This window comes from Phaseolus vulgaris, chromosome 1, assembly GCF_051622355.1.
Source record: "Phaseolus vulgaris cultivar YP4 chromosome 1, ASM5162235v1, whole genome shotgun sequence".
Lineage (NCBI taxonomy): Eukaryota > Viridiplantae > Streptophyta > Magnoliopsida > Fabales > Fabaceae > Phaseolus > Phaseolus vulgaris.
The window spans coordinates 1,770,453-1,794,928 of record NC_143498.1 but is presented as its reverse complement, the minus strand read 5'-3'; the positions used below and the strand labels follow the sequence as shown (position 1 = coordinate 1,794,928).

Sequence of the window (24,476 nt, the reverse complement as noted above, 5' to 3'; positions counted from 1 at the left end):
TATCACTTTATTATTTTCATCTTGTTGTTAGAAAGTCTTAATTTTTATTAAAAAATATTGTTTTTTAAATAGGGTCATTTCTAAACAAATAGTTGGAAATTGATTGCTTAATTTGATGGTTCAATCTTGTTGATAGCCAGTGCCCTAGAGGAAACTATTCAAGTATAATTTGTGAGAATACCAAACATCTTCATCATGAAATTGCTTCATTATAAGATTTGTGATTGTTTTATGTATTTGATGAAATTTTTTCTTTTCTTTTAAAGTTGGTACAATTATATATATACTTGTTGATAATAATGTGGAATGTTTAGTTTTTTTTTCTGGATTTTTTTATATTTTTTTTTGGATAGTAAAAAATAGAATAAATAGGACCAACCCATTACAAAAAAAAGTCTTAAAACACATAAAAAAAAGAATTTGATTTCCTAATCCTCTTTTAAGTCTTCAACCCACTTTGTACCTTTCCGTGTAGATCTTAAATCACTCCCATCACATTCAAAAGTAAAAACTCAAAATAAAATAAAATTTTAGTATATATATCCGTCTTGAAACATTAATTTAAATTATTTTATATATAAATTGAAACATCCTTAAATATTTAATTTAATTTAATTTATTCATTGTCAATAAAAAAAAATAGTGATAAAAACTACTCCAACCATGAGATCGAGATAAAGTGATATAATTTTGTTGAGAAAAAAAAGTTATATATATAATTTCATATATTTAAGTAATTTTTACTTAGATAATATAAAAAGTTACATTAGTTGCACATAAAACAATGAAGTCTTGAAGAGAAGACAAATGAAATGTTTTACACTTTTTAAAAATAAATTATGGGAATTTGAAATGAAGAATAAAAGAGATGATAAAAGTGAGATAATGATGTAAGATATGATGCATTAGAGACATTGATATGTGATATTATGGTGTGGGAGTGAAGGGGGCATTGAAGAAGATGCATCTCATTCTCTCACATTATTTAAGACAACAACTCACACACCACCAATTCTCAATTCTCACCACTTTTCTATATTATTAGATTGCTTTCTTCTTCACTTCTCCTCTCTTACACAACAAAAAACAAACACGTTTGCATATATATATTCATTAATCACATCGATCATTGAAGGCAAAATCAAATTGTTGAGTTTCCCTGTTATTCATGGAAACTGAAGAACAAGGCAGAACAAAGATGAAGTCAAGGTTCAGACGTATCTGTGTCTTCTGTGGCACCAGCCCTGGCAAGAACCCTAGCTACCAACTTGCTGCTGTCCAACTAGGCAAACAACTTGTAAGTCATATAATGTTCCAACACAAAACTTCTCTTTCTCTTCAAACTCAATTCTTAACTTCTTCAAACAAACCATGTTTTTCTTTCAAACCATAGTATATAAGTTGGTATGTTTTTCTTTCAAATCATATATAAGTTGGTGTAAACCTTATCTTATAAGTCAGAATTAAGCTTAAAATCCATTTCTTAATACAACTAAAGTTTAGTAAGAGAAAAACTTTGTTTTCACTTTTAAATTCTTTAAGGTATATTATTATGAAGTGGACTTTAAGTCTAATTCAACCTCATAAAATCGGCTCATGAAGTTGAGGTTTGCACCTACTTATATATAATAAAAGACTATAATCTCTAATCGATGTTGAATCTCCAAGATATATGTACATAAAATCAAAGTAACCCTTCAAATATATTTGAATTAGGGTTAGTGGGTTAAGAAATGAGATTGAATGCATGCAGGTGGAGAAGAACATCGACTTGGTTTATGGAGGAGGAAGCATTGGGTTGATGGGGCTAATCTCACAAGTGGTCTTTGATGGTGGACGCCACGTGTTAGGGTATTTTTTCTTATTTTTATTATTATTGTTTTTTTTTTATAGATCCGTACTTAGAAGGTATTAAGAAGATTGGTATGTGATTTTTCTATATAAACATTTGAATATTACTTAATTATCTTATTTTATTTGATATTTTTTTAATGATTTTACCATTTTCAACAAGTGCAGGGTGATTCCCACCACTCTTATGCCAAGAGAGGTATTTTATTTTGAATTAAGAATCAATCATTAATTTAATTAGTGAATGAATTAAATAGAAAATGTGAATGAATTGAAATGGGTGAGACATATTTCTGTTTATATTTTATAAAAAATTAAATAATTTTTTAAAATGGTTCTTATTTATTTATTTATTTTTTTAATAAAAAATATGAATAATTTGAATATAGATAACTGGAGAGACAGTAGGAGAAGTTAGAGCAGTGTCAGGAATGCACCAACGCAAAGCAGAAATGGCTCGACAAGCTGATGCATTCATTGCTCTCCCAGGTTTTTTTTCTTCTTCTCAACCTCTAATAATTAATACAATTTTTTACACATAAATTCTTTTTATTATATAATTTTCAAAAAATATTACTTTAAAAACTATATAATTTTTAATTTTTAATCATTTCAATGACCAATGTAGAAAGTTGCTGTTGATGCATATGACAGAGAACTCTCCCCTCAAGTTATGAAAAAGACTTTTGTTATAATAATTGTTATTATTATTAAAGTTGTGATTTGTGAAGTCTATAATTCTAAAAACATTTTAATTTTGAAAAGGGACCAAATATATATTTTGTTGTCCGTGTTGTGCGCAGAGAAAATAATTTGTGAAGATATCTTTATCAGTAACTGATGATAACTGTCAACTGTATATGCTGCAATTAATAAGATTCCTGCACCTGTTATTATGAAGGATCTATTCATCATGCATTATTGCTTCTGCATATTACAGTGTAATAGCAACACTGTTTAATGTTAGAAAAATAAAGATTTTATTATTATTATTTTAGGTGGATATGGCACTCTGGAAGAACTACTTGAAGTTATCACTTGGGCTCAACTAGGAATCCATGATAAACCAGTAAGACATCCAAAACCTAATCACTTCTGCGTTTTCTTTTCAATTAATTATTAGTGTTTAAGGAAGTGCTGGAAATTGCTTAGTGGAATTTTTTATTATGGCGAGAATAAATAAATAAATATAAGTGATCCAATATTTATATAGAACAAAAATAAGTTGTATTTTTTTTTAGATAAAAATAAGAATAAAATTACCATCAACTACCTCACCAGCTAAAATAACAAAAATACCAAAAATTAGTTTGATTGTCTTATAAGTAACTTTTAATCGACAGTATATAGATCAAGGGTTTTAGGCACCAATCAGATAGTGAGAAACCCACTGATGATACCTTTAAAGAAATTCAATACCAAACCTTTAACCGTGTCATGTGTCAGGTTGAAAATTTCAGAATGATCAACCATTTTACCATTAAAAATGCATTTATTCCTATGGAGTGTACTTTTTTTAATCAACAAACAATAAATAAATACATAAGGATTACAAAGAGGTGTTACAACCCTTATATATAAAATATACCGAACAATTTTTCTAAATATTCTACGGTAAAAACAAACTCAAACAGCCATTACTCTCACATGGAAAACAATAAACATTAAACGACTGCACGTTAAAAAAGAATTGTGTCTCTCAAACAAAAATCAAAACATAAACAAAACAACAAACATAATGCACATCAGAGCAAAATACGTAACAAAACACCTCTCAACCCACACAAAGATATGTGAAGTGTAGCTAAAGTGATTGTATGGTAAAAACTTAAATTAGTGTACATGGAAAAGACTCAAAGCCATTACAAATGTGACATTAACGGGAAAATATGAATGAATTAATGAAGAAATAAACCCTTTTTTCATATTTTGATTTTATATGACATTGATGATGATGATGATAAAGAAAATGAATGAAAAATTAAGGGAAAAAATGGTGGCAGGTGGGGTTGTTGAACGTGGATGGCTACTACAACTCGTTGCTGTCATTCATGGACAATGCTGTGGACGAAGGTTTCATCACACCACCTGCCCGTCACATTATTGTCTCTGCCCAAACTGCCCAAGACCTCATCTCCAACCTTGAGGTACATACACATACATACATCAATTACAACATTTTTACTTTTTTTAAGCAAAAAATACTCTTCTTTATTATTTAATTATTTAATCAATTTCAACCTCCAATCTTATTATTCACACTAAATGATAAAAATGTTATTTTTAAATTTTAAATAGATATTAGAATGTATTTTCGATTTGGTATTTTGAATACAATTTTATATTTAAGTTTTCGAGAAAAGATTTAGTACAACTTTCTGATTAGTTTTTTGAAATATGTTTTCGGATTTTTGTTTTTTTAGATTTTTTTTTAAATATATTTTTGAATTTTGTTTTCTTCAATTCTTTTTTATATTGTATTATTATATTTTGAATTTGTCTTCCAAAAATAAGATTTTGGTTTTATTTTTTAGAATGTATTTTTTAATTCAATTTTTAATTTTGAAATGAAAGACAATTTTAGAATTTTAAAAATTCACAAAGTGCAAGTTAGAATTGATTGGGTGCATGAGACAAATTCCAAATTATAACCACACAAAAATTATTACTAGATTCTCCTTCCCTCCATTTTTTTTTTACATTGTTTTAAAAAACATGAAAAACTATGTCAAAATTTAGTTAGTTTTCCATTGCAAGGTGGAGTTTGGAAATTAAAATAGAAATAAGTTTATTTCAGTAAAAAAAATCGTAATTATGTATCCTCAAAATTCTCATTTTTTCCATTTTTCTCAGTAATATTCTTTCCTTTTTTATCAATAATTTTTTTTCATTATTTTCCTTTTATTATGTGAATTGTTGATTTGATATCTGCTTGGTAATTTTACCAGGAATATGTTCCGAAGCACAGTGGTGTGGCACCAAAGCAGAGTTGGGAGATGGAACAACAGTTATAAACAAATAACATTGCAAAATCATACACTTCCCTTAACCAAGATCAATCAATCTATATATTTTCTCTTTAGAAAATAGTTTTCTCAATACAAATCAAGTTATTTCACTCACATCTTGTATTTTCTTAATTACCAGTTAATTATGATCAAAGTTGTAACACGACAAAAATTCCATCATTATTATCACTGTTTATAGATTTTACCAAAAAAAAAAATGCTTATAGATTTTGTGACCTAATAAAATTAGTTTAAGTGGTATAATCTACTAGGTTCGCACACGTTTTTTAAATGGTATGTTCATGTTGAATCGTACAACACTCGTAAGACATATATCAGTAAAGTGTTAAAACACAAGAAATATTTATTGGATTTCTGGTAATTTTAACACAATTTTAAAATTAAAAAATACATTAATTTTCTAAATTTAAATTTATTATATAAATTTTTATTATAATTATAAAAATAAAAAACAAATATTTTTTAACTAATAATAAAACATATTTCTATGTACTTAAAAACAGTTTAATATGATTGAATATATTATAACATGCCATGCCATGACGAGATTGGTTAAAATCACATAAATAAAAAACCATATCATTTAGACTAATTTCTTTTATTAATAATAAATAAAATAAATAAATAAAAGTATCTAAGGAATATCTTATTTTTCATAAAAAAAAATCAACGTCTTTTAAATAAGGTATCAAAGGATAATCTAACTCATAAGTTTATACTAAAATTAAACCAGATCACAAAACATACACAAAAGTTACTAAACATATTTTTATACACAAAAGTTCCTAAATATATTTTCAATCCATTGACTATAGCAAGTACAAATTGAAGGACCAAACATTCAATTTTTGAAAATGCCAATAGTTGTAAGAATTATGAAGAGTCCACATTTGATTTCTTTAAATTAAGGTTTTTTTATGTAAGAGATGTTAATTAAAACATAATGGAAATTAAAGTGAAAAGCACAATTTCTTTCATTTTCCCTTTTAATTTGACAAAGTCCAACAGCATGATTAATAAGTTGGATCAGCATTAATTATTTAATTTGTAATTTGCAACAATTAGCAATGGGTTGTTGTTAGTGCTTTCAATTAAAAGATTGGTATGGAAAAGGCAACGATGGTGACTCATTGAAATGAAAGAAAAAATTTATTTGCAATGCTTACATGATGAACTTCCATATTCGAAACTCTAGATAAAATTAGTAGGAATTATCTTATAATTATTTTTTCATTAAGACGTGTATTTATATATATATATATATATATATATATATATATATATATTATTAAATGTTATAATTTTTAATCGATGTGAAATCTGTAACATAATTCCTCTTTTTATCGAGATTGTTAACTCATGTATAAAACTATACATTTATGGATGGTTTGATAGTTGAGTGATTGGATAAATCTAACAAAATTCATTATGATAAACTCTAAAAAAATCTGATACCATATTAAATAGTGATCTTTAAATTTAACTAAACCTTATAATAAAATTTACATTTATTTTTATATTATGATATTATGAGCTGTTGTTATCTCTAGTTTCGAAATTAAGTCACTTTCACCATCACATTTTTATTTCTTTTTCGTCTTTAATTTAAATTATTCAAATATAAAGTAACATATAGCCACCTTTTTTATATCATTCCAATAAACTCATTTTGGTTTATTGAACCCATTTGATTGATCATATGAACTCAGTTAACAAGAAAAAAAAAGAGAAAGATACTAGAATATACATTGTGGAAGAATTTACTAGAGTATGCTACGAATACTGATTAGGAGTTGTTGAGATTGTGACTGAAAATATAGTATTAATTAGCAAAGTAACTTATTTAGATGCAACAAAGTCAATGAATAAATGGTTATGGTTGGTATTTTATTTTGTTTGAAAATTAATCTTAAGGAGAGTAATAATTGAAGAAAACATGTGATGGTGACTTTATTGAATGAAGAAATGAAGAAGATGGCAAGTGTGAAAAACAAAAAGGAAAAAGGACAAAGTGAGTGACAATTGACAGGTTCTTCTGATTCTGATCTTACTCATACAATACATTTTTCTTAATTACTTTCACAAAACTTTCTAATTTATTTATCATTAGCTATAATAGGGACAATTACATTTCTATGTACCATGTTTTTCAAAGTCGCAGCCATTCATTTGGTGTATTCGATTTTGACATGGCAATTTAATTTAGACGAATAAACAAACTTAACTAATGACATAAACACTCTCTTTTTTTCAAATATTATTTAATAACTATTTGAAGGTTGAGTTGGGATAAACGGTTGTTCATATATATTTATTTTAAAACACTGATATTTGTAGTTAGAGATATCAATGTCGTATCAATGTAAATAAAGAGATTCTTAATAATTAGAGATAATGTTTATTATGAACATACACTAATAAAAAGTTAAGTAAAAGAAATTAGTGTGAGGATTTTTAAGTATACATAAGAAAGTATCGAACGACAAATCACACAATAAAGTAATCTCAAAGCTTGTTTTCAAATTCGTAATTAACTTTCAGATTACATAATTCAAAAGCTTTTTTTTAGATGCGTGATTAGTTTTCGGATTATGTAATTTAGAAGTATTTTTTAGCTTCCAGATTACATAATCCTGAAGCTTTTTTCAAATGTGTGTCTAGATTACATAATCTGAAAGCTACTCTATGGGGTGACACAAGAAGGTTAAAAAAGTATTTTCACATTGTGTATGGGGTGACAGAAGAACCTATGGAGGTGCAAGAAGAAACAGTCCACACACAGCCACCTCATAATGCCACACCTAATTATTTGAGTATCTAAATCTATGGGGTGCAGAATGCAATTGCCCAAAACTTCATTTCCAAACCCAAACCCATGCCACATATTCTAAGTAAACTTAGTAAAACTTAGGTGAGAATAGCAAAGCCCATTGAATGGGTAGTAACACAGTTTGATGATGGCCCATATCCAGATTGCAAATTGGGGTAGGGTTTTAGTTTGAAGCAAATAGAAAGTGACACACTCACAATCTCTGTCTCTGCTTTCTGCTGCCTTCCTTTGCCTTTCTCGCACTGGTAAGAAACCTCTTCTCTTTCGATACATGATTTCTTCCTCTGCAATTTCTGTTCCCAAAACCTATGCTAATTTCACCACTTTCCCTCTTAATTCCCAAATTCTCTTCGTACAATTACAATTCTGGGGGTTTAATCCCTTTTTAGTTCACTTCGCAGTTCAAACATTCTATTAATGGATTTCAATCCAACATCTCATTTTTCTTGCCCTTTTTTTGACATTCGTATTGCTGCTGTTGCAATTCATGTTATGCAAATTTTCCAGAAGAATTATCATACATAGCAAACATGGCAGTCACATTCTACGACCTTAGCTCTGCCTCTGGGTTGAAGAAGCTTGACGAGTACCTTCTCCCACGCAGTTACATCACCGGGTATGGCTTTTATCCATCTTCATTTGTATTTTTGTTATTATCTTTGTTTTTTATGTATTGTCCCATTTTGCGTGCTCTTTAGGTACCAAGCTTCAAAGGATGATCTCACTGTCTATGCAGCTTTGCCAACTGCTCCATCAGCTGAGTATGTGAATGTGTCCAGGTGGTACAAGCACATTGATGCTTTGTTGAGAATCTCGTAAGTTCGCTGAATTACACTCCAATTATATGTATAATACTTTATATGGATCTGATTATATTTGACCTATTTGAACACGGAGATACGTACTCTAAAATATGTATAATACTGAATTACACTCTAATTATATGTATAATACTGGACATGGATATGATTATATTTGAGTGACCTGATTATATTTTTATGCCAATTTTGTGTCCACAGTGGTGTTTCTGGTGAGGGTTCCGGTGTCACTGTTGAGGGATCTCTTGTTGCTGAGCCTGTTGCTACTCCCCCAGCTGCTGATACTAAGGCAAGTGTCTTTCCAGTGATAGATATTTCGACTGTGGTTTTGGTTTCATGTAATTTTTGCATTGTGTGGCTTAACAGGAATGGGTTATTGACCTTTGAGTGTAAATTGTTTTTTCAGGCTGCTGCTGCTGTGGATGACGACGACGATGATGATGTGGATTTGTTTGGTGAAGAGACAGAGGAAGAGAAGAAGGCAGCTGAGGAAAGGGCAGCTGCAGTGAAGGCATCTGGAAAAAAGAAAGAGTGTAAGTTTCACATTTGTCATTTACCTGTTATCTTTGAACTTTATTCTGCTCTCTCCCCTGATTATAGCACTTGGTTTGGTGTTGATTTTTTGCTGATTCCATTTTTCAGCTGGGAAATCATCTGTTCTGTTGGATGTGAAACCATGGGACGATGAAACCGACATGAAGAAGCTCGAGGAAGCAGTGAGATCTGTTACCATGGAAGGGTTGCTTTGGGGTGCATGTATGTCATTTTTTATTTATATATATTTTGGGTTTGGTTATTGATATTCGTACCTGTTTTGAACTTTTTTAATTTTGATCCACTTCCCAAATTAGTTGAATGATAAGATTCACTTTTCTGCATTTGTTAGTGTTATATATGCTGTTCTCTAGTCTTTGATTTAGAGAAAAGTGGTACTTTCTGCCCCTCTTTTGTGGTTCTGATATCAATTTTTTTCGTGTCTTAGCCAAACTTGTTCCCGTTGGGTACGGCATCAAGAAACTGCAAATTATGCTTACTATCGTGGATGACCTAGTTTCTGTCGACGATCTTATTGAGGAACGTCTCACAGTTGAGCCCGTCAATGAATATGTCCAGAGTTGTGACATTGCAGCCTTCAATAAAATTTGTAAGTATTTTTTAGATGAGTTTTTTATCCCTATTCCCAAGTGGTTTTGTATTTCGTGATAAGATGCATATTGTATATGGTTTCACTGCTTGTTCTAATGCTATTTCACAACCTTTGTTACAGAATCTACAATCGTGGGACTTGGAGATCATGGCAACCAGAGGAATTGTGATATTTAGAAACTATGTTCTAGGGCTCATGTTTGTTTCCAGAAGCCTGTTTGTTACTCTGTTTTTGTTATACATTGGTCTATTTGTGTGATGCCATCGGATTATTTGGAGAGTAATCATTTTAGGCTTTTAAGCCTTTGATTTATGTTGTGTTCTTTAAAAGCCTTTGATTCATGTTGTGTTCTTTAAAAAGCCTTTGATTCAATGGTGATCCTGAGCAGCTTCCTTTTAAGTTAAACCCTGTAAAGTATGAACAAACAACAAATGAAGATTCAATATCAGTGATACAGGAAAAATAATCTTCAATGGCACATTAATGAAAAAGGTGTTCATGGTTTAATCCAAATATCAGATAAATTAGAAACTTTATCTCAAAGTGTTTTGCAAGTGCATTAGCCAACATCTCCTGATATATTTCTGACCCTGCAAAAAATGGCAATTGAGAGAAACAGTGAGTTGAAAAGAAAGGAAATCAGATCCTAATTTTTTCATTATGTTTTTGACACAATATTCAAAGTAAATGTTAATCATTATAACTAAGTTATGAGTTTTGCTCTTAGTTTGAAATAACTTTTAATCATTAACAAAATTGTTTTGTTAAAAAAAGAAGAAGACATAAACACACATATATATCATTATATAAAATTACAAAGTAATCTATAAATTTAATTGTGTATAATAATGGTTTTTTAAAAAAAAATTAATGTACGTTTATTAAAACATGTAAGATATTCTCATTAAATAATATACTTTTTTTAAATTTATACTTTATATGTGTATATATATATCATTACTTAAATTCAGTTTAAATTTAAATTGATTAATATCAAATTAAAATAATCTTATTTTAGATAAACTAAAATTTTAGACTGTTAAATTTTAACCAATATTAATTTATCTTTGATTTTAAAAATTTGAGTTTCAACACAAATATATCACCCAAAAAATGTGTTTTGATTCGAATAATTATTATTAAGTTTTCTTCATTTTATTAATATTGTCATATATATTATCAATAATTATTTATCATTAATATTTTCATAATTTAGAAATTAAATAATGAAAATATTGAAAATTTAACATTAGATTGTTGAAACAGAACACACAAAAATTCAACCATAACATTAAACATAATATGAAAAAATGCAAGTTTAAATTATTTAAATATAAAGTATTAGCTTTAGTGTCGTTTTCGTCGATTTGAAATTAAAAAGACTACATTACTCTGTTTCTAAAAATAAGTCAAACTTAATTGAAAACGTTAAAATATAATTAAACTGATATTGAAATAATACGATTTAGATTATTAATAACACATCGAGCAGAAAATCATTCAAAAAAACGCTCATTCTCTTCTAAATCTCAAATTAATTCTCTTTCTGTCTTTTTTTTTCTTTTTCCTTTTTTCTCTTAGCACTGTTTCCTTTTACCGACACCTCTCGCCGACAACGTAACGGTTCGCGGTGGCCGTTCCCGGCGGCGCCGCCGATCTCTTCCATCCTCTGCCGTCAGATTCATATCTACTCCTCTCCTTTCGTATTCACACTATCCTTTCCTTTTTCTCTTTCCCTTTCGCTTTCTCCACCGCAACACACTCAACTCTAGGTATTTCTTTTTCATTTTCATTTCCATTTCAAATGTTAGTTTTGTTTTTTATTTGCGAGGTGTGAAACGAATCTGATCAAATCAGAGGCTTTTAGTGCATTAGACGGTTCTGTTACCTCTGCTGGTGTTGTGGAGTTTGATCTTCGACGCTGATCTTTAATTTACTTCGCATTGCTTCGACCTAGTTCTTTGATTCAGCGGTTTTTGCCTCTACATTTTATGTGTTGTGTATTGAGATGATAATGAACACTATCTACGTACAGCAACTCTAGATTATTGTTGTTGTAAGAACACTGCGCTTGCTATTGTTTAAGTTTGGAAAGAAAACCAAAATCGTTGTTATTATGAGTGTGTTAATGGAAGATTTTCGGCTTTGAATTGTACAATGTTTTGAAATACAGGAATTGTTATGGCAATGCAATCGTTGTTATTCAGTTTCATTTGCTTTAATGTTGTTATGTGATGCTGTTTGGAGTGACCTTTTTTCTTCAATGCCTCTTTTGTCATGATGGATAATGTGGTAGTCTTGTAAAATTGAAATTGTTGATATGTGACTTTGGTTTGAGTGATAAGTTTAAGCTTCAAAGTCAAGAGGCTCTTTTACTTTTTCTTAAATTTTAGTGGGATCAGTGCAGGAGGGGCTTTAATGAGGATGTTATTGAATTATAATCATTTGTGCAGGCGTGGATGGAACTTGAAGCCAGCAATCATCCCAAGCAAGAACGATCAAGGACAAGATGGACAGCATCCCTTGACAAGATATTTGCAGACTTGGTTGTCAAGCAGATTCAACTGGGAAATAGACCAAACAATGTTTTTGACAAGAAAACATGGAATCACATTCGTGATGAGTTTAATACGCAAACAGATCTTAATTTCAATAACAATCAACTGAGGAAGCATCTAGATGTTCTTCGGACCCGCTTCTACAATTTGAAATCCGCTTATGATCAGAATAATGATTTTGTAATGGATGATTCCTGTTGCATTGGCTTTGAGCAGTGGGATGATATAGGGGTAAGTTCCTTTCATTATAGCCATCTTTTCCTTTGTTTATTCTTAACCTGAATAGTGCTATTTTTGGTATGCAGGCACAGCCCAGGCACGAAACAGTTAAAGGGAAAGATTGTCCAATATACGAGCAACTGTGCACAATCTTCATAGATTCAGCAGCTGATGGGAAATACGCCCAGTCTAGTCATTATGAAGAACTGGACAAATCTTTTGGAACTGATGCATCTGGCTTTACACCACGTCTAGAAGCTAAGGTCTCACATTATGAAAACCCATCAACATCTAAATCTATTCCTGGGAATATCTCAACTTCTGAGAAGGTCACCAAGAATTCTCTAGATAGGAAACGGAAACGGTCGTACGAGACACAAACTACTAGTCTGGATCAAGACACCTGCAATGCTATGGCAGAAGCCTTGTTAGATATGGTTGCTGTTTCAAGGTTAAGGGCAGTAGTTTCAAGTGTAAGTGATGACAAGTTTTCCATAACAAACTGCATTAAGGCTCTAGATGAGATAGAAGACATTGATCAGCAGCTCTACTTTTCTGCCCTGGATCTCTTTGAGAACCCTAGCTTAAGGGAGACATTCATTTCTCTAAAAAGTGTCAAGATAAGATTGGCATGGTTACAAGGAAAGTGCAGTAAAAGTCCCTTACATTAGTAGATTTAAGACATCAGCATAGATTTCATAGTCACAACACAAATGCTCAGTTTATACCCTCCATTTTGTTTGACTGTAAGTAATGCCATTCCTAGTTTCAACTTTTTCAACTTGCCGTAGTTGTTTATACACATGCTTTTTCAACTGGATTTGATAGTTACTTCTTCGAATATGACTTTTATGCACCTTCTGATCCTGTTGACTAATGTAAACTAGTGTATGTTGAAAATGCGCATATTAGTAGTGTGATTTGTGGAATATATATGCAGATTTAAATCATCTAATGCTTTGCTAAGCATGCTCAGTTTACTGGGGTGTGAACTAATTTAGTTACATATTTGGTCAACTTTTTAGAATGACTAGAACATCAGAATTCAATCCATTTTGGAACCACTTTAGATTAAATTCGTAACAGTTCCAAACGTAGGGCGAAGGTAGTTACCATACAGATTTTCTTTCGGAAATATTTAATTTGAAATTACAGGGGTAGTGGTCTACTTCAGAAGAGTTCTATAGTATCACTGGCTTCGCTCACCTGATTAAAAGTAAATAAAATAATTGTTTATGTTCAATTGTTCATTCCTATGTAATATAGATACTGATACGACAAGATACAAACACGTAGTTATATATAATCTCTATGAATATCGGTGTATGATACATGTGTCCGATACAGACACGTATTTTAAGAGAAGTGTTCGAGTTTATAGTTAAGATAGACACACCCTCATGAGAAGTGTCCGGGTTTATAGTTAAGACTAAAAACCAAGAAAATGCACATATGATATTAAATTGGGATCAAGACAAAAAAGTTTCTTCTATCGAAAAAGGACATGCTTCTTTTGTTGAACTAAGTATAAATGGTTTGGTTAGATATTTTTTAAAAATTGCTCCGGGTTTATAGTTAAGACTAAAAACCAAGAAAATGCACATATGATATTTCTTTTTGGGCTAAAATTGTCACATGACATGCTTTTTCTTTTTAAAATTCTGTCACCTTACTATCCACTTAATTGTAGGGTTTAAATTTGTTTAGTTTTTGAAATAATTTTGTCTATTTATTTCCTCAAATTGAAAATTATTATTTTTAATTTATTACCTGATATTTCTTAATTAAGATGTTGAACGAAAAGCAAAGTGATCATATCAAAATCTTCAAAAAGAACTTTTAAATTTTGTTAGACACTAAAATTAGTGATTTCAAATTTTAAAAGAATGGAAAACACATTATTTTACCGGAATTGAAACCAAAATGTATATATTTTACGAGTACATTCATTTTACAAGCCTCTGAAAACATATTTAAACCTACTTTCTATTATATGTTAATTATTCCAACTTATGTTTATTGACCTTTTGGATTGTCAATCTTTTAAAGTTATCTTTTGTATTTTTATTATTTTAAAAATAAACTAAATATCAGTGATAAAAAGCATAATAATTTTTTTTATAAAATAAGAAAGTATCGTTTTATTAGTATACACACAAAAACATATATATAGTATTCATTTAATTGCCATTTAATATTTTTGTACTTAATGATAAATTTATACCCACAAGTCTTACTAAAATAAAACTTATTTAGTTAATTTTCTATATTTCTTCAATAATGCGCAAATTTTTTATACGCAAAAGTATTAGTTCAAACTCCTTCAAGCTTTAATGATTTTTTATACGCAAAAATATTAGTAAAGCGCTTCAAATATATTAGTATATACTTAACGTTTTTAATAGAGATCTTGCTTAGTATAATACGGTATAAGTTTTTACACACATTTTCAGCAGAGGACAAATTATTTTATTAAATGAAATAATAATAAAAACTTGTTAAGTTCGAGTTTTAACTTAATAAAACTAATAGTTATACTTTTTTTTCGAGTGAACTAGTAGTACTTGTGATGAAACATACTTGAAATTAGGTAACCAACAAAGTTTACAAATCAGTTAATATAATCTTATTTAGATGAAACTATTGATTTGTTTAAATAAATTATTTTATTTCTAAAATAAAATTATTGATTTGTATGAATATATTTGATAATGATATGTGTACACTTAATTTTAATAGTTTTATTAATAATTACTAGAGCAACTCTGGTACTTTTAGTCCAACCCATATGCACCTTAAAATGCCTCTAAAAATGTAATTTTAAGCATTAAAGCAATAAAAACATAATAATGAAAACTTTGAAAAGAATTTGAAATAACGAATTTTTGATAGAATGTGTAGATGTACAATGTTTGGATTAAATTAGAAGATGATAAAAAGAATAACATTCAAGACAGAGCCTAATAATATGATATCACTGATTAAAATGTAAACAAATCAAAGGATGAACATGGTTTTTGATTTTGACAGTTGCATTAGGTGTGTACTCATATCAGAGAAATTAAATAAGTACATTAACCTCATATCAGATCCAAAATCAGAGCCAATTAGTCTTAGCTTGCCTCAGTCATCATCTTTGAATTCTCTGATTAATTTGAAGCACAAAACAGCAGTCAACAACAGTACAATACAGAAGACTTGAATTGAACACTTTTCTATAAACAATTATCATCAGTTTATTTTGCAGAAGTGACTAGTGGTTTTACTATAAGATGCACTAACCAAATCAATGCTCATGTTTTTGTTGAAGAATAGTTTAAGGTTTCTCAAAACCATTGATCTTTTTAGCCTCTTATATGCTGACTCATTCCTTAAAGTACAGCCTTATTTTTATTGCAGAGAATGTTGATTGAAAATTTTTCCATGGTATGCATATTGACTAAATTTGTTCTTGGTAATTTTGAAGACAGTTTTTATTAAGAAATGAACTTTAAATCTAACTCAAACTTACAAAACTGGCTTAAAATGTGAGGTTTGTACCCACTTATATACTATGAAAAGTCATTATCTCTAGTCGATGTTCTCCAACAGTTTCAGAGACATTCTTTCGTAAACAGAGAGATTTTAAGCGGGAGGAAGATAGGGCATATGTACTGCAATTTTAGCAGAATGTCAGAGGAAAATGATTTTAAAGTAAAGATGAGAGATGTAACATCACAGTTGAAGTATTTGGGATCAATAATTCAAAATGATGAAAGATTGTTAAGGATGCACACAAAAGATGCAAGTGGATGGCTAAAATTGAAGATTATTTATGATCACAAAATGTCTACTAAACTCGAAAGAAGTTTTATGGGACAGCTATGGCATTGAAAGTTGGACTTTAGAAGGGTAGGGAATATGGTAGGAGTGGCATAATTGAGAATGTTAAAATGAATGTATGACCATACAAGATACAAAACGATTTTAGACAAATGACATGGTATGATTCATGTAGCTGATCTGATCTAATGGAACAAGGCTTTTGCTATTGTTGGTAAATTACAAAGAAAGGGAAATTAGGCTGCAGAATCCATACCTGCGATCAAGGTAACGAGGTTGAATTCCAGATCCTTGACAAGTTGTGCATGTGAGTGAACCAACACCATCACAATTTATGCATCTAGAGACCTCATTCTCACCCCCACCAAGTTCAACTGTCACATTGCCAGATCCCAAGCAAAACCTGCATTTCTCTGGCCACAATATAACAATTCGAACAACATTGGTCAAAAACTTACCAACAATTGAATTCTCAACTTCAGAGGAAAGAAAGAAGTTTAACTGCTAAATCTATGAAATAGCATATCCCTGGCTTGCTGCACTCTCAATTTGAGATGAGACAATCAAATTGTCAAAAATAATGGTTCCTCTCCATTCTCTTTAATTCAGCATAGTTTTTTTATAAAAAAATTCATGTTAGGCATCAACTTGACATCTCAGTTAGGTTAACACTTCAACTAACAACAATCATCTGTCATCATATGAAAACATTCAGCATAGTTGAATTGTTTCCGTTTTCCACTATAGTAAGCAGGTTAGAGCCAATCTTCACACCATAGGACAAAAAGACATATACCTTAAGGACATAATTCTTACATAGATAACAACTGTGTAACCAAGTGTACATTTACAGTACTGTCTGGCACAAATTAAAGAGGTTCAATTTGACGACCTTGTAAACGCTTGTTTGGATAAATTTCCTCATAAACACTTCTAAGAGGACCCTTATATTAGTTTCTCTCGAAGATTATTTTTAACTTTACATAAGTTTATTTTCTTATCTTAAAAGTGTTCACAGAAAATTTTATTCAAACATACCTTTTGTTATATCTGGAATTGTGGGGAAAGAATCAGATTTTTGTGTCATTGAAATAAACACTGATTGATTACATGGAAAATAACGTTTCCCTGTGTTAGCTGCTTAATGGGAACATTCAAAGTGAAAACTGAGGCTCAACCACATTAGAGGGGTCTCATAAGAGCTGTAATTAGGAGGTGTTTGAACCTCAGAGAGTGAATGCCTCCACCTCCTAGGACTTCCAAAAAGGCATTTGGAAGAACTTCTAAAAAGCTATTTTCAGCTCATTTGGAAGGTTCATGTTAAGAAGAGGGTTTTAAGCCTAACTCAACCTCATAAAAACAGTTTATGAGGTGAGGTTTGCACCCTCACGCCAAGGGTGACAACTCGTGCGTAAGATAATATATTACGGATGGTCCGATAACGACTCGATAGCGGGTGACCTGATAAGTCTAACAAACAATCGCTAGAATAGACTCGAAATGACTCTGATACCATGTTAAAAAATGAACTTTAAGTCTAACTCAACTCCGTAAAACTTGCTTATAAGATGAGATTTACACCCACTTGTAAAAAATGAAATGTGCCAGTCTTTAGTCGATGTTCTCTTATTTGATAAGAACTTTATGAATAACCTTAATTAAGTTAACTAGTCAAACACATCCTTATTCAACAATTACGATTGTGTAAACAGTGTATGCACTCTGATAAAAGATAATAAAACTTACGAGCACCAGATCCACTACACGGGAAGCAGGGCTGCGTGTTTTCTCTCTTAGCCTGCAACAAAGAGAACCTGTGATCAAAACCCAAAAAATCTGATGAAAAATAAAGATACAAAATGGTAAAGTGCAGAGTAAAAACACTTCACAGCATTATCGATTTGGTTTTCATAGAACACTGGAATGCCAATCCCCACAGCCACACTCACAAGTCCTACACTTATAGCCACTACCTGAAACAAACAAACAAATTAGAACCAACAAAAAGAAATCAAGATCATGTTTGTTAGATTGTAGAAACAAGTAATAACTGAAAAAAAGTGAAGTTGAAGGAAGAACCGTGTTTTGATCAAGTTCCAAAGCTCTAATGCGTGGATAAGAAGAGGGTTTTGGTTGAACAAAATTTGTTGCTAATGGCTTGGATTTTAGAGGGCAACAGAGAAAGGAAGAATGGAACTTAGGGAGAGAAAGAGAAGGAGAAAGTGTCATTTCTCACTCCCTTTTCACTTCAATTCAGTTCAGTTCAATCTCTGTGTTTATGTTTTGATGAGTTTTGTGGTATCTGAACTGAATGAACTCAAAAGGAATCGTTGAGAATGGGAAGTGAGGCAATGAAACTTCCAACAACATCATCCAACCAAAACCAGTGGCAGTAACGACCACATAGTCATTGTCCCATCTTACACGTGGCTCTATTATCATCATCATCATCATGCATTTCATTTCAATTGTTTATTATTATATTTTAGACAAATTCTTCTTAGACAATTTTTTTTTAAACTCCATATTTTCAAAAATATAAAAAATACTCATATATTTTGCTTAAGTAAATTTAAAATACAAAATTTGTATTTTGAAGTCTACCATTCAAAATACAATTTTATATTCTTAATTGTATAGTTGTGAAGATGTTCTATTCCAAAATTGTAGAGTTCTAAAGATATTTTCATCAAATCAAATTCTACAATTCAGAAAAGTAAATTATACTTCTCACAAAAAATATGGAGGTGTAGGAAGAAGGTACGGAGGTGCAGGAAGAAAATGTCTAGATTTTATCATCCAAAGCCCATTCTTTTGGCAAGCCCAACTCTAACATTTTTTTTTTGCATCTTTAATAAGATTAAAAATAAATATGAATAAGTCTAATGTATTTTGTTTGAGTAAATAGGTAACTTGGACTTTTAGTGTTATATTTTAATGTTAATGGTACATTTTATCATTTAATTATTATTAGTATTTTTACAACTTTTACCATCTATATTTTCATAATTTACTATTAAAAATTTTAATTCTCGCAAATTATACTGAAATTTTAAATTTCTAGCAACACCATGATGGGTCGTGTCTTTTTAAATGAAACGAGGTTAAAAAAACGACATTTTGCAAACACTTAATAATATGTTATTTTAATTTTTTACATTTTTAAACAAATTAGTGAAATTTATAAGAAAAATGAATACTTTGATGGTAAGACGTGTGACAAAATTAATTATTGTTTGATTATAGAATATGCAATTCAGACTTTATTCCACTTGTAAATTAGTTTTTTAAAAATTGTTTTGAATTTCGGAAGAACGAAGACAGAACTTTATAAAATATTAAAACATAACATTTTTTAAATAAAAAAGATAGCCAAATTTGAATGAAACATCTTTATATAGCTATATTTAACACATTATAAATAGACAACAAGTTAAAAAAGACATTTATATCCTATTTTTGATGTAAAAAAGCTACCCATTATTAATAAATAAAATCCAATAATAACCCACCTATATATAGCACCAAAAAGATAAATACTTAGTCATGATTAAAAAAACCCACTCTCTATTACAACCAAACCAAGATTAGAACCACTTGTCATGAAGATTTAACTCAGTTCGATAGAATACGTGAATTTGTGTTATAAATTCTTGACACGTTTAAATCCTATGGATAAAAAAATTATTAAAACCTAATTAGGAATCAAAGAGGAGACCAATTGACTCAATATAGAGAGAATAAAAACTGATCAAAACGGAAATAGGAACAGGAATATAAAGGTGCACACACCTCTGTCATAATCAGTAGGCATTAATTGTTACACTGGACAATCCACCGTTCAACATGATGACAAAAGTTTATGTTATTACACTACAATCATGTATTATAAAAACAAAGTTAAGGAAGCAAAAACTTAGTGGCCAGAATCCTCGTGAAATTATAGGATTTGTGTGCCGAGAACTGGTGTGTTACTACTGGTAATCGAGTAAGTACTTTTCATTCTGTCATTCTGTCTCAGGTGAACCACCGGGGACCAACTGCATTACACCAGATAATAGTTAGTTAGTACCAGTGTAACACTTACGAGGAACAACTGAAAACCATGTTAGATTATTGCCGACACTTTCTAAAGTTGCATGGTGAAATGATTTATTAATACTCCAAATATTTCAGATAATGGAAAATAATTGAATATTGACTTACAATGGCAATGTTGTTTCCATTGAGTAAAATCTGATCGAGCTTGGTTATACGTCTCCCTTCAGCAGTGATCTCACTTTTGTATGAATATAAAAGCAACAAAACAATTCATTTATTACATACTCTAGGCATAGCCATGTGCATACATGAACATATATCGAAAGCTAATACAAATCATGCAGACACAAAAGTCATGGTAACCAACCCCTCTGTAAGTACAAATTCAAACAGTCAAGCTGATAATCAGAAATGCTGCAAAGTTCCTCGAATAACAGAGAAAATGGCAAACACAAAATCCAAATCCAAAAGAGAAAAAAATCAGAAATGCTGCAAAGTTCCTTACTATTCAGTAACATCTTCAAGAACCATGTTGACATAAACATCAAAACCTCTGAGAGTGCCGACAAGCTCCTTGTCACCTTTCATTATCACCCATATTTTTGAACCTATACACCGGTCAATCAACTCTGCATTTTTCCATGCAAATCATAAGTTCTCTTAAACACACTTCAAAGCTACATTGGATTGGTTACAGATAAAAAACCAAAAACAAACTAATGAAATCAGAAACCTGATGGTAGAAGCTGTGAAGGATTATTGGCCATGGAAAATTAATCTTCTCAAAATCTGCGGAGGATACACATAAATAATATAACAAATAAAGAGATGGAAATTTTATTTATCACCAAACAAATGTTGTAAAGAATAAAATGTGTCAGCCTTTAATTGATAGGTAATTAGGATTGTCAGTCAATGATCTGCCAGAACAATGTTAAGAGCTACCAGAAATTATCCATCCTCTCCTAATAAGTAATATTTCATGATGAAAATAGAATTTTAGTAAATTTCATAGTTGAGAGCTATGACAACAACACAGTTGAAAATAGCAGGAAACACAAGGACCAATATGTGTTCTGATAGATCCGCAAAACCTCCGTGATCACACCATGTCCTGATGTTTTACAGCATTATTGAATCTGTATTTAAATACTACCAATACAAGAAACTCTATCCTGAGACATTTTCCCATGATTACCCACTGTCAAGATTGTCTAGAAAACCCTTGCTTGGTATATCAATCAAGACCTACTGATAATTTTGGCACTCAAAAGTTGAAATAGGAAGACCACTGCTGACCCTACTTGATTGGTCTCAAAGATGCGAATAGGACCTTAACCATCCGATCTTGGGTCTCCTCAAAAGGTATCTACACCACCAGTCGTTTTCGTAAAAAAATCTCATCATTACAGACAGTCAAAGTTACTTGGTAAATAACTAAACTAAGAAATCTGTATCTTGACAAACCAGGGTTTAAAAATAAAGCACTATAGCGAAATAGTTTAGTGTAGTGAATCAAATACCAGGCTGAATACCAGATGTAGTGGGTGGGATACCAGAGCTATGCGTTGATTCCTAAAAAAATCATTTGGACAAAGCTGTTAGGGCCTTTGTTAGGGAGGTAATTTTGGCTATTCAATTTCCACAACTGAAATTTACAGCACGTGAACATTTTGAAGAAGACATGTATTTAGAAGACTGAATACTGCTGTATAGGAAACTTATACTCGACTTTTGTTGGTATTTAACCATATGTTTTGTTTAAGACACCAGTGATTTTCTTTTGTTAATTTTGAGTAATTTGTAACACTTTTAGAGAATTTGTATATGTATATAGAGTATTAATTATATAAAGAATAAAAAAAAATTCATACTAGCAACATGTGAAAAAGAAAGTAAAACATAATTAAAAATAAAACAAAATTGATAAGCACCCAAACACTTGGGAACAAACCACACTCAAAAACCTAGCGGATTTCACTCTAGAACACTTGTGTACATTTTACTCAACTCCCCGTTAGTGAGAACCTCCATTAGAAGCCCTTTTCGAGAAACCAAGAACCAGCTCGAATTCCAATTGATAAACACTTGGAAAACTCACCCTCAAAAAGCTAGCAAAAATACTTCATGGAGCATCTTATACTACTCTACAAGAGACTTAGCAATCCAATAACACAGAATTTGCAGTCAGAAATTAACAGGCTGAATTGAATTCCACAATAAAAAGAATTTAATCAACATGAAATTACTGGTCGCATTCTCACTAACAATTTATGAAGCTAGTGTTGTATCAGATAGCAGCAACATCCATTGATCGGGTGAACCAAAACCAGTAAATCAACTCATTCGCAAATAAAACCTAACCTCCATTCACGAATATACAAAAAGCTTAAGACACCATAGCAACCAAACCAAACATTCATTTAATAAAAGCAAAAAAACACCAAAATCATAAAACGATACCAAAACTTACTCGGCAAGAGATGAAAGACAATCACAATGGCAAGTGTAGGTTTTCAGAGAGGGAAAAACAATGTTAGGGTTGTGCGAATTTGAATTTGAATTTGAATTTTAGTTAATAGGAACAGAGTTTCATTCAGATTTCATGTTCGAGACTGTGAGAAACTCAGTGAGAAAGAGAAGCGAATTGGTTGTCATACATTTTGGGCTCGGCCCAAATTCTATTTCCTCTTTCATTTTTACATTCGGCCTTTTCTTCCTCCACCCCCACTATTTAAAATGACTATTTTATCCTTTCTAAAAGTGACTTAGATTATTTTGGATTCTTCGAGAACAAACTTTACAAAATTTCGAATTTTTGAACTACGGAACACATGAAACACATTCTGGAACGGACTGTTTCTTCATGCACCTTCATACCTTCTTTTTTCACCTCCATAAATTTTCGAATTTCTAAAAAGACCCCTATATAATATTCTGGATTACATAATCTAGAAGTCATTTTTTAAATTTGTAATTAGCTTCCAGATTACATAATCCAGAAGCCTTTTTTCAGATGCATGATTACTTTTCGGATTACATAATCCGAAAGTCTTATTTAGCTTCCGGATTATGTAATCCGAAAGTCTTTTTTCAAATAATTTTTCGAATTACATGATCCGGAAACTATTCTATGGGAGTGACACAAAAAGGATAAAAATATATTTTCATGTTGTGTATGGAGGTGGCAGAAGAAGATATGGAGGTGCAGGAAGAAACAGTCTATGGAACGAAACGAGCTTTTCAGAATATAATTTTTGAAAAAAAAATTTCAACACATACATGATAGTTTCTGAAAAGAATGTTCTAGAATGAGCTTTTCGTGAAAGAATTTTCAGAATAGCTTCTAAGACGAGTTTTCTCTTATTTTTCCTCTCAAAGAGTGTAGTGAGGAAGTGTATTTTTGTCTTTTTCTGTTACTAAGGAGGTGCAGTTAGTACTAAAGGGTGCAGGAAAAAAAAACCTTACATGTTCTCATGTGGGCCTAGCTCCACCCATCTTCTACTAGGCAAATTCTTCCTACATTCAACTTTTTTTAAACCTACACCCTACACACTTTTGAATTTCCAAAAATACTCTTTCTTCTAAAAATAAAAATCTAAATAAAAAAAATACATTTTCGAAAAACAAATCTATAATAGAATATTGTGCTCCATAAATAAAAATTCTGAATAGAATTAAAAAAAAAATCAAAATTTCATTCTAAAATCAATTCCAAAATATAAAAGTTATGTTTTGGAAAAAAAAATCCAGATATATATTCTGGAATCTCTTTTATTTAAGGAAATATTTATCATTTTACATAAAAATAAAATACAAGTTCAAATTTAATAAGTTGTAGTTTTTCTGCCTATACGTAATTAAACTACCAAATGCAATATTTTTTTCTTAGAAAGGCTAAATTTATGAAAATGATAGATTTTTGTAATTATTTTTCTTGAATAATAATTTATAGCAACCGTATTGATTTTTATGGAATCTGGTTTTGTCTTTCATTGTGACACCCTCCAGACACATTGTGACATCTGATGCATGCACATTTTATTTCTGACACAATAATAGCCTTCTTTGCTGTTTCAATTTTATTCCCAATAATAGCATTACAACACACATTAGGTATATGCCCATCCATGTGTTTGTTGTTTTTTGCTTTATAATTCC

The 24,476-nt window shown here is 30.5% G+C and overlaps 5 protein-coding genes across 8 annotated transcripts; 3 read left to right on the top strand and 2 right to left on the bottom strand.

Annotated features, from left to right (window-relative positions):
- Positions 1-902: 902 nt before the first annotated feature.
- On the top strand, positions 903-5,042 carry LOC137816348 (cytokinin riboside 5'-monophosphate phosphoribohydrolase LOG1). Its single transcript, XM_068619449.2, has 7 exons — positions 903-1,297; positions 1,754-1,851; positions 2,020-2,050; positions 2,241-2,340; positions 2,850-2,920; positions 3,855-3,998; positions 4,800-5,042. Exons 1-7 carry the CDS (start codon positions 1,169-1,171, stop codon positions 4,863-4,865), a joined length of 639 nt encoding a protein of 212 aa, XP_068475550.1. The 5' UTR covers positions 903-1,168; the 3' UTR covers positions 4,866-5,042.
- A 2,768-nt stretch (positions 5,043-7,810) lies between these two features.
- On the top strand, positions 7,811-9,987 carry LOC137816343 (elongation factor 1-delta). The gene is made up of 8 exons (XM_068619441.2): positions 7,811-7,955; positions 8,218-8,326; positions 8,409-8,525; positions 8,730-8,817; positions 8,935-9,061; positions 9,171-9,284; positions 9,511-9,672; positions 9,796-9,987. Coding segments are annotated over exons 2-8 (696 nt in total). The 5' UTR covers positions 7,811-7,955; positions 8,218-8,240; the 3' UTR covers positions 9,798-9,987.
- A 1,195-nt stretch (positions 9,988-11,182) lies between these two features.
- Positions 11,183-13,402, top strand: LOC137816346 (L10-interacting MYB domain-containing protein). Its single transcript, XM_068619445.2, has 3 exons — positions 11,183-11,447; positions 12,129-12,464; positions 12,539-13,402. The coding sequence occupies exons 2-3, from the start codon at positions 12,135-12,137 to the stop codon at positions 13,121-13,123; spliced, it is 915 nt and encodes a 304-aa protein (XP_068475546.1). The 5' UTR covers positions 11,183-11,447; positions 12,129-12,134; the 3' UTR covers positions 13,124-13,402.
- A 2,006-nt stretch (positions 13,403-15,408) lies between these two features.
- On the bottom strand, positions 15,409-18,711 carry LQY1 (DnaJ/Hsp40 cysteine-rich domain superfamily protein). Its single transcript, XM_068619444.1, has 5 exons — positions 18,354-18,711; positions 18,164-18,247; positions 18,021-18,072; positions 16,531-16,687; positions 15,409-15,597 (listed from the first exon to the last, which is right to left on the bottom strand). Exons 1-5 carry the CDS (start codon positions 18,501-18,503, stop codon positions 15,576-15,578), a joined length of 465 nt encoding a protein of 154 aa, XP_068475545.1. The 5' UTR covers positions 18,504-18,711; the 3' UTR covers positions 15,409-15,575.
- A 1,297-nt stretch (positions 18,712-20,008) lies between these two features.
- LOC137816342 (sm-like protein LSM5) lies at positions 20,009-22,945 on the bottom strand. 4 transcript variants are annotated; one of them, XM_068619439.2, is made up of 6 exons: positions 22,789-22,938; positions 21,839-21,890; positions 21,049-21,104; positions 20,821-20,944; positions 20,481-20,553; positions 20,009-20,314 (listed from the first exon to the last, which is right to left on the bottom strand). In XM_068619439.2, the coding sequence occupies exons 3-6, from the start codon at positions 21,080-21,082 to the stop codon at positions 20,282-20,284; spliced, it is 264 nt and encodes an 87-aa protein (XP_068475540.1). In that variant the 5' UTR covers positions 21,083-21,104; positions 21,839-21,890; positions 22,789-22,938; the 3' UTR covers positions 20,009-20,281. The 4 variants fall into 4 exon arrangements, with proteins under 4 accessions (XP_068475540.1, XP_090150281.1, XP_068475539.1 ...); XM_090294155.1 differs by having other exon boundaries at positions 21,851-21,890; XM_068619438.2 differs by lacking the exon at positions 21,839-21,890 and having other exon boundaries at positions 22,789-22,945.
- Positions 22,946-24,476: the final 1,531 nt, after the last annotated feature.